Source organism: Dermacentor albipictus, chromosome 5, assembly GCF_038994185.2.
Source record: "Dermacentor albipictus isolate Rhodes 1998 colony chromosome 5, USDA_Dalb.pri_finalv2, whole genome shotgun sequence".
In the NCBI taxonomy this organism is placed as follows: Eukaryota; Metazoa; Arthropoda; class Arachnida; order Ixodida; family Ixodidae; genus Dermacentor; species Dermacentor albipictus.
Genome location: NC_091825.1, coordinates 94,995,671 through 95,010,716, shown reverse-complemented (window position 1 = coordinate 95,010,716; position 15,046 = coordinate 94,995,671). Strand labels below are relative to the sequence as shown.

The following is a 15,046-nucleotide window of genomic DNA, read 5'->3' as shown; positions in this document are numbered from 1 at the left end:
CCTTTGTACCTTGCTCGTACTGGTGCTGCGATGGGTTCTGACGAGCCATTCGCATCAGTTTCTTAGTTTTGAATGTGCGATCTGCATAAGTCATGGAGGCGGGCCGTTGGATCATCAATGGCGTCATTTCTATAACGCATAAGCTTAGCACGTGGTCTTCACGTGCGTCTGTAGAATGCTACGATGCCCACGACCACTTGACGAACCAGCTTCGCGCAATTGCGTTGTCAGTTCTCACCTTTGCTCAGATGCACCACGATTTTCATATGCATAATGCGCACTACACGTATTGAGATTTCCGATTGTTAGTGCCAGCTTAGAGCACTCGTGCTGGTTTGACCGCCTCCTTGGCCAAGTTGACAGGTCTGTCATATATTCGGCACGATTGACGAGTGTACCTTACTGAGATACATTCTACAAACTACCTGTATTTAAAGATTCATATTCTCAAGCTTGGCAACAATAGTCTTGCCACTTGCAAAAAAATACAGCACGTCACACTTGAAGGAATTCAAACTCTTGCTATATCCTAGTTTATTTCCTTGTGGTGAATTCTGACAGGCACTTGCACATTTTGGAGGAGCAAGCCAAGAGCTAGCCGATTTTAGAACCTTGACATGTTCGCAAATTTTAACGGTAATGCTGTCAAGATACCTAAAAGTATTTGTTTGAAGTGCAGTAAGGGGCAGCATAGGTGATATTTATATGGCTTCACAATTTAGGATAAATTCAACTTGCACCTTGCTTTTATATGAATCAATATGCCATTTGCCCGTTCTCGCCTAGGCTTTATTGGGCCTCATGGAAAACATGTTTCATGCACACAGGACGGCCATAACTTGCGCTCACACACTTACTTGCATAGATACTTATTAACAGTTGTCAAAATTGGGCACTGCATGCAAGTCAGGCCCACTTCTACTCAAGTAAGCTTAGGTTCAAACGTAGTCACCAATTAGCAGTTACTGCTGAGTCAAACTTGCACAAACCTCAGATTTGCAAGGAGGAAGCCTCTCTGCTGTATCATGCAAGACCAGGGTCTGCTCATATGCTAGCACACATACTTTTAAGATGCTTTGCAAATCTTTTTTGAACATGGTAAATAAACCTGTCGGGAACATCTGAGCATAATTTATTCCTGTACTCGTGTAAAGGGAGCCTTTTGTGTAATTTAAAGACTGCCTGCTTTTATCCTCAACATTATGAAAAATCCCCGGCACTTTTTATGTAATCCACACACGATGGCCATTGGCCAGATTTTCCTGTGCATCCCAAATTAACATTACCTAGAAGTCTTGCGACTGACAGTGCAGTGGTGACACCTGGTGATGTAGAACAGTACCTCTGCATCAACACTAGCCTATGTGATTGGAGGGTCCTGCCACATAATCTCGGAAATCCAGCCAATGTCGAAGCTCAGTGCAGTGACGGGCATAGCTTGACACATTCTGAAAAAACTAGGGGAGGTCTACAACGTCATGACAGTTAGTGTTCGATTGCTGATAACTATTCATACAAAGTGCATTTAAAAAAAGTTGAAACTTCAGCAATTCCTTTGGTGCTGAACTCCTTTATTGCAACAGCAGCTTGCTCTCACAGTGGACACCATTCTCAACAACTTCTTTGCAATGCATGCATCCTCCTATTCATCAACATAACTGAAGGACTGACACAGCAAACCCAGTTCAATCTAACTGCTCTTCCACTCAAGTTATTGGAAAATATTTCGTGGGGAAATGACCTTTAAAACCAACAGCTGCAGTTTTCCTGACAGGTGTTGCAGGACCCTTTCATAGAAAGAGGCACAAGATATGTATGCTTTGATTGTTGTCAAGCAACTGTACGGAAACGGAAAACTCTTTTCGGAATCTTCAAGATGGGGGGGGGACTTCCATGCACGAGCATGCAACACTTTGTTTCCTGAAAAAGATATGTAGTTTTCACGGAAGGATCACACCTACTTTTTTCTCACTGTCAACAGCAGTTTCGAGCTGGGATTTACGCTAGTCATGTTCATTCATGCATTTGTTCATCACGATCCCAGTGCAAACATTACATAAAAAAAAAAAAGATGAGACCTTACCTCTCGTCGAACAAGCCTGTTAAAAAAATTAAATTATGGGATTTTACTTGCCCAAGCTACAATCTGATTACGAACACGCCGTAGTGGGGGACTCCGGAAATACAGACCGGGTTCCTTAATGTGCACCTAAATCTAAGTACACAGGCATTTTCACATTTCGCCTTCATCAAAATGTAGCCGCTGTGGTCAGGATCTCGCGACCTTATGCGTAGCAGCCCAACACCATAGCCACGAAGCAACCACGGTGGGTCGAACCAGCCTGTTCAAGCTCAGCATGCCAACTGTTCCACCTTGGCTGTATTGTCTTTCATTACTTGCACTGGGTGCTGACAAACAGCGACGGCTTTTTATTGCTCATGCCTTGTGCACAGTACCACAGTGCTCGACTGTGCAAAACGTTGATCGTTGATTGTGCTTATGACACTGGTGCATGTGCACTGAACGCTATTTTTAGTGCTCCCAAGGCAAATAAATGCTTCAAACTGTGCGCTAGGCATAGTGCTGAACTGAGTAAAAGCAATCTTGCTACTGGGCACGTCCTGTGTGCCCTGCTTGCTTGTGCATGGCACTGCAGGCAGTGCGTCTTCTGCTACGGGGGAGCCTCTCAGCATAGTCCAGAAGTTTCCAAGAGTTCTTCTGGTCGTACTGTAGTTCTTTCAGTGTTCGCCCTGAATAACAGGGGGTTCTTTCCAAGATCATGCGGGATTTTCTAAATGTATCCAGAATTCAGGGGCCATGACTTTTGCTTTATGAGGATACGACTTGAGCATTTCAGGTGACAATTCGAGCCTAGACTGCAGCCATTGGGAGTGTAGGATTGCCAGGCCAAACTTGCCTGCAGCTACTATACTGCCACCGTCATCATATTTCAGATTCTCTGGAGCTTGCCGAGACGGAAACACTCAACCTCACCGAGGGTCAACGGGCCTCTTCGATTTGTCGTGCCAGAGTGTCCAGGACTGCCCGAGACGCTGCATATGCAATGCTCATTGGCTGAAAGCACCACCTCGGGCAGCCTGGGACTGTCGGGGACAAATGATCGAAGAGGTCCTATGTCGTATCAATTCAAGCTCGCAAGACTTGTCTCAGTGATTCAACTCACTAATAAGTTTGCTGACCAACAGGCAGTTGTGTATGCAAAGCCTTCTCTTCGAAATCCTAGAATCACTGTTTCATACATGCCAAGCAATGCCACAAAGGCTAGAGAGACTCCTCTCATAGCTCGCATTCATGATAAAAAATTGTGTGTCACATATAAAGGACATAAGTGTGTGTTATGTGAGCTGATAAATGCTTCTATATCACAAAATATGACGTAATTATTACACAGACGGCTCCACAGATGTGAAACTATTTACCACTGAACGAGCAGAGCGACACGTTCCTGCGGCAAGTGGCCACACCGTACTGCTTGTGCTCATGACGAAAGCATAGTATGTAGCACAAACATTCTTAAATAATATGCAATTTCATGCAACCTTAAGTCCACAAGTTATAACAGATGTAGTAGTTATTCTGCAGAAAAGTGTTGCAGATAAAAAATAACTGCAAGAACGCACCAAGACAGACTTGTATGACCACACTAGCATCAATTTCGCAGCCTTGCCTGCCAAGTATGAATCAGGAGTGTAATACCAGAGCAACAGACTATATACATTGACTTGGCGGCTGTTCTCACCAGCTTGTCTTGCAGATGTCCTGCTTAGAAGAATTCTACTTGCTTTTATTCGAACTCTTAAAAATTTTTGACACTGTTGGCCATAGCGAGAACTCTGCATAACTTTGTGACATTGCTATATGCCTGTAGAGATTGTCCTTGTAATGCATAAATCAGAACCTTTACGTCGCAGTACAGTCAAACCCAAATATAACGAACTCGGATAGAGCGAAATATTCTATTGAACACTCGAAGTTCTCCTATCATTATGCATGTAAAATGCATTTATTTTATAACGAACCGGACATTGGATGTATCGAACTTTGAGTGCATGTGATCTGTCACAAAAGAGCTGCAAACGCGCTCCTCCGCCGGCTCCAAGTAGTCTCCATGAAGCCGCACTGCCCAGCCGCGCCTTCAGCCAGCCTTGCTTTGCAGCACCCCTATTCGGCAGCTGCCTACCACATGAATAACCATGTGCTAGCAGCTGTGGACCTATCACGTCTTAGAAAAGCTTCGGGCATCGGGTGATGGGAGAAGGCAGCCTACAAACTTTTCCGCATCCTCCATGCTTCCTTTGTTTGCATTTGCGAATCGTGCTGCTGTAACTGATCTCACAGCTTTGGCTGTGTATACATTTCTGTGTGCTTGCATACCACGACTCCATCCTGCAATATGATGACAAAGTGGCAAGTCTTGCCACTTTCCGACAAAGTTTCCAACAACATCACGTATAACGAATTTGGTGCTTAAGTTTGTTATAAGCGGGTTCGGTTATATTAGACTACTCCATATATCGAACTAATAGCATTCAATCATGCTGTTTGTTATAAAACTGGGTTTGACTTATGCCACATTTACTTGTGCAAGGCTTGTAGCCCCAACTTTGTAGCTCGAGATTTGTGAAGAAAGCCTCACTTGCTTGAACACGTGCATGTGAGCCGGTTAAGTTCAGCAGTGGCAGAACACTCAGTAATGTGTATATAATCTGTGCAGCAATTGCAGTGTTTCAGAATGTAGCCAACATTGTGCATTGTTTTGCAGACGTCATAAATCAAAACAGCTACGAGTGCTGCACCTAGTAGACAATACTTATACCTATCAACGACAGCCATTCTAAGTGCTTTCAGAGGGCCCCTAAACCACTCTAAGCTCCACGTTAGTGTTCTTTGCTCCTCACTGTATATTTCTCTACGAGACCTGTGGACACTCCATCAGCACGGAACATCATGTAGACGCTTCTTCTTCTTTTTTTTGAAGGCAGCATCCTTTTCCTATTAGTGCGACTCCATATTTTTGCAATTACACCTTTTATGAAGCTTGCACCACCTGTACGACTTCTGCAGAAGGCATGTAGCAATAGCTCTTTGCAGACTTCAAGCTGGCTTACCCTAACGCCTGCTATCACTTGGGTATGAAGTCTACCATCTAAAGACAGTGTCTAATGGCTGAAGTGTTCAGCTCATGTCTCTTCAGCAGATGCACATAATCTACTTGAGACATGCTTTGGGAACAAGCACTGTCCATGTAAAGGTACTCTGGCAATCAGGTTACAAAAATGACAGCTATGGCTAAGGGGCAAGGTATTGTTATGAAGAGAAAGCCCAATGCACAAACATACTATATACAACTATTTACACAGGGAAAAGTTAGTGGTAAACGTGCAGGCTGGTACAAAGGTCACAGCTCCAGCAGACAGTTCTACCACTTCCTCTTCGTTTCCCTTGCGCGCACGGTCTTGTCCAAATGCACTATAACGAAACCCCCAGGGACTGGAACGCCGCCCTAGTGCATGTTAGAATGATAGCAAACTAGATGAAAAGTATGGTTTTAAATGGCACACGTGGATGACTTCAGTTTGTAGCTGGGATGAGGGCAACGTGTCTTCAACAAGGGCAATTTAGTAATTTAAGTCACTCAATTGTCACAATACCCGGTAGGACCCAGTATATTGTGATATCAGTTTTTCAGACAGGCCAACATTGCGACTTGCGAGTCCACAGAAGAATGAGATTTCTGGGAGAGAACTGATGATTCTGGTAGCGACTGTCGTAGCGCATCTTTTATGATGTCTGAGCCACTGAAAGTCGATCATAGGCAATCTGGTGAGCCATACGAGCCCAACCAACGGCATCATGGCCATATTCCATGGTGTGACACGACACCGATGGTAGCAGGGTGTCAAAAGGCAGAGCGAGATGGTGCCCAAACAAGAGGTAGAAAGGCGAGACACCGGTGGTATCACAACACAATGAATGGTACGCAAATTTCACGTAGGGCAAAGTGCTGTCCCAATCGCGATGGTCTGCTGAAACCTACATAGACAACACCTCTGTAAGGACATGATTTATTTGTTCAGTCAGTCTGTTCATTTCCGGGTAATATGTTACAAGTGTTGGAGCCTTGGCTCCAACACTTGTGCTCCACTTTTGGGGAGAGAACACTGAAATTCATAGCCATATGTACCTCGAACAGGACTTGCTGAGGAATATTTCTTTTTATGAAGCACCATCTGAGTTCAATAGCCACAAAAGCTGCATCACAAATTTTTGATGTGAAATTTACTTATGTTTTTTCACATTCTCCAAAAAAAAAACATTTTTTTTTTACGTGAACAACATATGCATCACGATCCTACTCTTTATGGTCATCTTCTTTGAATGGTGACGCTTGTGAAAAGTTGCATTGTCTCCAGCATCAAGTCATGGAGTGCTGGTCAGAAGTGCAGACGCTCTAAACCTCTAATCCTGTTCTGGGGTTAAAGATAAAACCGTACAGGCGCTTTCTGGTATTCTCCTCTCGTGTGTCGTATGCAGAACAGTTTAAGTGTCCAGATATATAACTAAAATTTTGGTCTTTATAACATGTGGCTCTCCTTTTTCCAAGTGATGGCGATGGAGCAGTTTGCAGATATGTCACTATACAGTTAATTGATAGCGACGTGGCTGTCAGACAATAAGTACTTGATAACCTAGCACCAAGCAAAGAAACATTTTCTCAAAGCAGAAATGTTACAGAAGTTATATCAATACGCAAGATGCCCTGATATTTAGTTCATAGGCATGTAACTTTTTATCTGACAATTGAAAACAGCAGGCAAAGCCTGTAAGTCACAACATTTGACACTTTAACCAGCCACCGTGATCGTAGTCATCATCATAATCACCATCACTGGGACCCCAAGGCAAATTTAGCACTGGGCCCCAAGATTTCTTAAATCTGACAGTGTACTTGCTTTGAGCAAGTTTACAAACAAGTTCCTGAAGCAGACGAAATTATCAGCAATAGCCGAATGGCTGAAAAGTCACTGTGATCCAAAAGCAATATGTTGCTTATCAGTCATTGTTGCCCCAAGTTTACTGCTGCTCGTGTACCGAGTTTTAAGGTAAATCCTCGTTAATAGAGTGGGTGTGTATTTCTCAAAAAGGTGTGTGAATGGGGCAAGTTTCAAAAACAAAATGTGTGCCATCAATCTTTACCCTTACCTGCAGTGTCACATTCGCGGGATCTTGTGAATGTTAATGTTCACAGGTTGGGAGGTATGGAAATATAAAGCTAGCATAGCATTAGAAATACTCGTAACAGTTTATAAATAGAAGTTCTATCTGGTACCCAGGCACACATTCAATGTGACATTCCACAATCAGACAACAGTACAGCATTTCTGAACGCCTGTATCACAGGCACACGTTTAATTTCTTTTCCAGAAATCCTTGTGCGCTGTTGTTTACTAACCATTCAGTACACGACACTTAAATAATGTAAGTGGCTGAAGGCATGCTGCCACATTTTTTATACTCAATCCCTGACTGCAGCGCTTTGTGTCTATGTCTTTTCTGATAGCTAAAATGAATAGAAAAAAAAAACTGGAAGTAAGGCCTGTGTGAGCTTTGTACTTCTATGATTCCCAACTAAACGAGTTATCCTTCTGTTGACTCATTCACAGCCGTTGTAGAACCAGAGTTTTCTGGAAAGAGAGACAGAGAGGCGAAAGATAAGAACTTGTCAAGTTTAATAATGCAATGCATACAATCCCATTCATTGATAGCTAAGCATGTGTTTCTAGAGCTGCTTTTATGCACATGTTCAGTTACCACAATACTTTGCACTTGGCATCTTTGGCCATAACAATAAAAAAATGCACGTAACCAATCGCAGTGCCTGTTTGGAACAGTATTCCTGAATTCTTGTTTTTTAGGGGGATCGTGATCACTTTTGCCAATTTCGCATAACTCGGCACCGGACGATGCGGAAGTGTATACGACCAACAGCATTCTTCATACAGTGCCTAACATACTGTCTTGGCATAATGCCAGGAACGCTCTCGCTGTAGATGCTGATGCGTCAGGTGCCAAGTCAAATGGAAGCTCCCAAAATGATCACATCATCAAATCTGACTGTTTGAGAACAGTGCCCCCCATGCTTTTGCCATTATATCCCATGCACAGACTAGTTTGCCGACAGGAAATAAGATGGCACTTCTGTCGCAATCAGCATTTCTTGCCTCAAGACCCGCCTCGGTGCTTCAGCAGCCGTTCGTCCCAAATGCGACTTCTGCTTTATGACAAGTGGGGAATACCATAACTCTCCTATACTTAGATTAAGGTGCACATTAAAGAACACTAGATGGCCGAAATCAATCTGAAGGTACCCATTATGATGTGTATCATAGCTCCTGTGTTTCTTTTGGGGGGAAGAGGGGGTGAGGGGGATGTTAAATTCCAAAATTTATTTGATGCAATTTTCTCAAACAACAGTGCGCTGTGGTATTTTTACATGAATCTTTGTACTAAAAGGCGATGAGCTTGGAGTACTTTGCGGTGATAATGGCGAAGCATTGAAAAGAGATTGAAGACTACTGACCATGCTGAATGACTCTTTGCTAACTTAGCTTGAGTATGGCTTCTGTATTGTTAGATTATTTGTTCTTTTTTGTCTTTGCACCACAACTCCAGAATGAAATATTGAACTAGCGTTTACGTGAAACCGAAGTTTTGTCACAGCAGACCATTCTTGCTACTATTTTTGATCACGGGCAAAGCTCCAGAGAAAATATGGTAACCAGACAGCTCAGCAAAGTTTGCGAGCACTCAGTCATACTTAAATATTTTTTTGGTGCATCAACTAATGTGCAATTACACTCACTCAAATTCACTTAGGCTCACACTTACGCTCTCTCAATTGCTCACATATTAAAAATGAGTGCAATCATTAGTAGGTATACAGTACGATGGGTAGTTTACAATGGTTACGCAGGAATGCTTGAAGCTAAATGTTTTGTCGCGAGCCACAACGAAAGGTAGTGATGAGCACCATATGCCTTTCCTACAAAAACTTCAGAGGACCCGTCACCGTGTTACGGGCCCAGACTAACACAAAAACAAATTCACCACAACAGGGCAGATTTACGCAGTGGAATGCCAGCAAACGAGAAGAAAACCAGAAAAAAGAGTGAGGAAAGCACAGACAAAGGAATGTGAAGGGTCTTCTTCACGGTCTTTTTCTGGTTTCCTTACCATTTGCTGGTATTCTATAATGAAATATTATACACCAACTCTCCCAACAAGCTACTTTGATGAGCAGGGCAGACTCAAGCTATAATATAAAACATAGGTAGCAAGAAACGCAACAAATAACATCATTGAACCGAAGATATCACAGCTGGGGGCTGCAAATTATGCTGCAAATAAAGAAGCAAAAGAGCACCAGACAGTGATACCGATTTAATTTAGGGGTGGCAAGTACAGTACAGCAGAAGCTGCTTATATGGAACTCTGAGGGAATTGGAAATTTATATTAGTGAAACAGAGTTCGAATTAAGATGAACCCCTTTTAATATAGTGCCTGATCAATTGTTTGGTACAGCATGCACAACTAAAAGCGACACTGGCTTGCACTGAAAACGTTTTGTCTTTCTTCCATCAGCGCACAACGACATGTGCAGGAAGAAGCCAACTTTCCATATAATGTCCAAATGCGATAAGACAGCCCCTCGTGTGCCACTTGCTGTGGGCGTGAGGGAATATTTGCGAAGGTGCACTGAGAAGGGTGGCTTGATGCGTGCTGTCCTCCCGCCTGCCCAATGTTGGAGGTGGCATGATCAAACAAGCACTAGGAGGGATGGCGGGAGGGCTCGGTAACATGATCAGCGTGCCATGCTGGTGATTCCTTCCTGCTCCTTTTAAGCCAGCACCACTCAGCTCCCTCCAATTCAGTCTCAGCTTTTTGCACCCCTCTTTCCTTGTGAGTTTTAAGGCATGCAATACTACAGTAACCAGCAACGCATCGAACCTTCGCCGTTGGCTCTGGTTTGCCCGAAAGGTAGTCCATGATAGTGAGAAACTTTGTTCAAAATAACCATTCGAATTCACGGGGGTTTTCCTTTGTTAGCACACATAGTACTTTTCCGGGACAAACAGAGCCATTATTGGGATTTCACTGCATACATTTCTAATACATGCACCATATTCAAGGGCATTCCAATGATGCTATAAAAGATGCCCCTGTCGATGGACTTCAGTCTTCAGAACAAGTTAGTGTGTTTGTGTCGCTTTCCGTCATGAAGCTTGTAGAGGTGTTTAGTTCGTAACAATGTAATTGAACTGCTTTGTTCATTGTTATGTCGTGAACTTATCCTCTGTCTGGCTCCCTCGAAAGCAGCACGTTTGGGCAGCAAGGCGCCCGGTGCAGAAGAAGGCTGCTGCAATTGGGTTGGAAGCTGGATGTAGACGTAGAGGAAGATATGACCGTTGTCGCTATTCATGAAATCATTTTCAAAAGCAAAAGTGACTGAACAACGATCAAATACTTTGGAAAGATAATTCTGGGAGTGGGACTCATGAAGGAAGAAAGTCGCAAGGAAATAGAAACCCTGGACAAAGAGACTGAAGAAGTCAGACAGGACTAGCACTGCAAAGAACAAGAGCATGAAGACCCCGAGCATGTGAAACAAAAAGAGTACGAAGTCGCGAGCGCAGCTCTGTCAAACACTTCTGCGCTCGCTGAAATGGCTGTATGTTAGGAATGGATGGCTACAAGTGACACAAACAAATCAGGAGTTCGGTGGGCTAAGATCGAAAGCACCCACATGTTGAAGCAAGTCAACCTCGCAAAGGCAGTACTTGAAACGACAGTTTCAAGCGGCAAACATGCGTCATACGTACAGTGCGTGGAGCTTGTGAGAGCCTCCGCATTAATACCTTAATGACATCGCTGTGAAAGCAGTAGGAGTGAGTACAAATACAGATGATGCACCAGAGGCCTGGCAATCTGAGATCAGTAGCACCTCTGTGATAGAGCACAATGTAGATAGTAATAATACCGCGAGATGGAGCCACACAGCCTCGGAACCGCGAAGGTGCGTAACGGCCGTAACCTTGATGCAGCGCTACAGCAGGAAACACTAAAGAGGGCACCCGAAAAGAAACCGGTAGACGAGTCGACAGAGTTCGTCACTGCACCCACATTAGACAGCCTAAATAGGCTAGAGATCAGTAGTTCCGCCCTATTGGCCAAGGAAACTGCGCATTTTAGCCTAAAAATCATCCAATGTGATATAACCTGCAGTTGCACCGAAAATGCAACCCTTTAAGAGAAAGGTGGAGCGAAAGCATGGAGACTGCAACGAATCGGAGTTAGATCACCTCATTGCGCCTCAGGCCTTTCATCAGATCATGCTACACTTGTCGCATAGCCCTTGTTCCGAGCAGCCAGGTGCTAGAGACACTAGTTGGTTCACGATTTAGAGGAATCTGTGGGCACGTGTGAGACACGTCAATGTGTAGACAAGCCAGCGAACCAAACGGAAGCATCAGTAAAGTTAGCACGCATCCCTACAGAGCGCCTTTAGTGGCTCATAGACGACCCAGTCATAGTGAAGGGTGCGCATCACATAGTGGAAAGTTTGCATAGCACACATGAATCACCAGCCGAGGCAAGGGCCAAGGCTAAGCACAGAGCCAGTATATGTTATGAATGTACAGCAGGAATGTGTCACTTTGAGCGAGGCGATTCGGTGCTAAGTCGTCTGTGCCATGCAAGCTTGACATTCAAAGCTGCAAGGCACTGGATGGCACACGGAAACATTATTTTCTGTAACAAGAAAAATGAATGGGCTTTTAATGCCCTAGTGAGAGTAAACACAACCAATCGCGTACTCAGATCACAGAATTACTCTGAGTACGCATGTCAGGGAGATGCTACTGCATGAGGCAGGGCCGTAGTGATGTGCCAGGTAGGAGGCATAGAGGAGAAGCACCCCGGTCTCTTTACGAATCATAAATGGACCATGCCATCGCGAACAGGCTCACAGCATCACCGAGAAAGAGAGCATTTGCAGACTGTTATTACCTAAATTGTTATGCAACCTTGCAAGTTCCGGTTGAATTATTGAATTATAGAGATGGGTTACGGCCCTCAACGTTCCGCAAGAGCAGCCAATTTCGTTCTCCAAAACCGACCGTCTCCTATGCTGGCGCCCTGCCTTGTAGAAAAATAAGTATTTAGAAATTTAAAAGAAGTGTTTTACAGTGAGACTAATTCATGGGTGAGATTTTAGTGCTGCTGCTTTATTTTGGTAGATTAGTGGTGACATTTAAATGGGGATGTAAGCCTGCTGGAACTTAGTGAGAATATGTCTTATGCATGCCAGCCGAGTGGTTGCATTTTCGGTGTGGCTCTGAATGATGCCTGCCGTGAACCCGAGACTGGATGCAGCTTGACTTCACAAGGAATTCAGTGGTGTTCTCGACACGGAACGAAACACCTATCGTACGAAGTTCGCCGACCATCTACCGGACACAAGCTGTGGGACAACCGCCTGCGACTCTGCCTCAGTGTAATTCATTTGGGCAGCGGATGCAGCCCCTGCCCATCGGGATCTCTCTCCCTGGTAGGCAATCTATTACAACTGCCCTGTGCGATGAACAATTTGTGTCACGCCGTGAAAGCCACGGTAAAAGCCCGGACGTTTCAAATATGTATGCCAAGCCACCCGCAACTGTTGAAAAATGCCTAGGAGGCCCACAACCACGAAAGCCCGGACGTTAGCCTTTGAGTGCGCATTCTTGCCTTCTTCCCCAGGGCACTCATGATGCTCTAATGTCTACGTTGGCTCGCCAGTGCAATCTCCTCTTGAGCGAGACAGTTAAGCTTCATGTGCACATTAGCTTCTTCTTCTCCTCAGTGCAGAAGATGCTGGCAGTGTCTGTGTGTGCAGGCCTTTCCATCTGCTACGCCAGCGGCAGTCCGAATGCCATAAGATCTTATTACGCCCTGGGCGCAGTATGCTTCAGGTGTGAGTGAAAGTTTGCAAAGGTGTAGAAGAATGATGGCTTGACGAGCACCGCCTTCCCGCACAAGTAAGAGGAAAGGCGGTGGGAGAGGGGGAGGAAGTGACCTTGAGATAATGTAATCAAGCACGTGCAAGGGGTGGGGGGAGAAAGTAGGGGCAGGTCTCCTTTTCTAGCGTGGCCATGGAGTTGAGCCCATGCACAGCCCACACTCCCTTCCTGAGATGTAATCTGCCACGTGTGCAAAGAATAGGCATCCTGAGATGGTGCTGCATCCTGTGCACTATCTCCCTGCGCGTCGAAGGGAGCGGTAGACGAAGCATTTGCTCCCCACTGCTGGCACTTTTCATGATGGTGTTGTTTCAGTGTGGGTGAGCCACAATGGCGAGGTGAACGTGGTAGCATGACTGGCTTTGCTTCGTATCACCAATGTGAACACATAGGCAATGTGGCATGAAACCGTGTCTGTCGTCACAGACTCAAATTTTAAAGAATGATGTTTTTTTTCTTATCAAAATCAGCCTTTTCTGATTGCCAGATAATTTGGAAAATTGTGTGGCCCCTTGTAAGAAAGATCTATCGGTGACTGTACTTATTTGCATAAAAGGTTGAATTTCAATGTAAGAAGATTTCAATATAACGAAGCAAATTGCCAATTTCGCTGACTTTCTTATATCGAGGTTTAACTGTATTTAGAGTACATTCCGATGTTCCACCACAGTGCTGCATAGTCCTCTACACGTCACTGAGCACAGAAGTGATAGTGCTTTGATTCTGGCAAGCATTACATTGTCCACATTCACTGAACTACCTGGACCACTGAAAACTAGAACATACCTGTGGCACCGTCGATGCAAGGTCCCCCAAGTCCCTTGACCTTCAGGCTGAGCTCGTTCCTTTCTAGCTGAAGTGCACGGCAGAGCTTCTCCAATGTGATGACCCGCTGTTGCGCAGCCACCAGTTCCTTGTCTCTGCCGTGCTTCTGTTCATGAAAAATGAAAGGTACACACATAGTGAAAGACAGCTCTCTGTCTATGTTTTCATTGCCACAAACTCTATGTAATTCTGCACCTAATGCCTTGCCACGAAGTACATACATGTTTGTACAGGTGTCCCATAACGCATCACAGGTATATAGACACTACAAAGAAATCACCGGCTACTGTTCGTTAATCGAAATATGTGCCATAATGTAATTAATTAGAAAGTTAACAATAAAGTATGTTTTGCTAATTATCCAATTATGCATTGAGTTTTCTCAGACAAATAATGTCTGCTACTTCCGACAAATCCAGCTGAAGGACTACAATTACGGCATCTGCCACAAGCGAACTTTTAAAGTGAAGCTTTCTTTGCCTCTTTCTTTGACTTTCCCACTACTGCTGCTACTGTCCTGCACGCCGCTAACCCTGGCTGCGTCGGGACGTGGTTGAGACGTGGTCATGTCACAAAAGCATAAAAGGCATGCGCTGTTTGTGTATTGTTTCATGACATTTGTTCATGAGCTGTCATTCTCAAAATTCCGAGGAATACCCTTGTAAAGAATGTAAGACAAGATATGAGCCATGTGGAGGGCCTGCCTGGTTGTGGTTCAGAATGATTTTTGCAGATTTTCTGTGACACTGGGCCCTTGACGCTATCGCGGTAATACATGACAGGAGGGTGGCGCAAAGGAAAGATGACCCGAGAAGCTCGTGTCACCATTTACGCTGCATCACATGATGCACAATGCCCCCTGGACGCCGTCATTAGGTGCGATCCCCCAGAAATGCAGTGCAGGAGCTGCCGCACTTGTCTCTGTGCTCACCCACAACAGTGATGACAGTAGAGGAAGGAGGTGGAGAAAATGTCGGAGAGGAAATACAGAGAGAGAAGGCAGTTCTGTGAGTTACAATGTTACAACCCAGAATGGTGTGCACTTAGTGCAGAGGAGACGGAGGCTCACAAGAGTGTCGGCCGGAGCAACAACAACAAATATGAGCGGTGCAGGCAAGGTAACATTTCAAATCACGTCAC

General features: G+C 44.6%; 1 protein-coding gene across 3 annotated transcripts in view; it reads right to left on the bottom strand.

The window, feature by feature from the left end:
• Positions 1-7,401: 7,401 nt before the first annotated feature.
• The window catches only part of LOC135918646 (alpha-taxilin-like), a 48,676-nt gene continuing 41,031 nt past the window's right edge, over positions 7,402-15,046 (bottom strand). For all 3 annotated transcript variants that reach the window (XM_065452277.2, XM_070538618.1, XM_070538619.1), the window contains 2 exons: positions 13,868-14,012; positions 7,402-7,707 (listed from right to left, as the gene is read on the bottom strand). In XM_065452277.2, the coding sequence (XP_065308349.1) occupies positions 7,661-7,707; positions 13,868-14,012 (192 nt within the window). In that variant the 3' untranslated portion in view covers positions 7,402-7,660. The remainder of the gene's footprint in view (positions 7,708-13,867; positions 14,013-15,046) is intronic.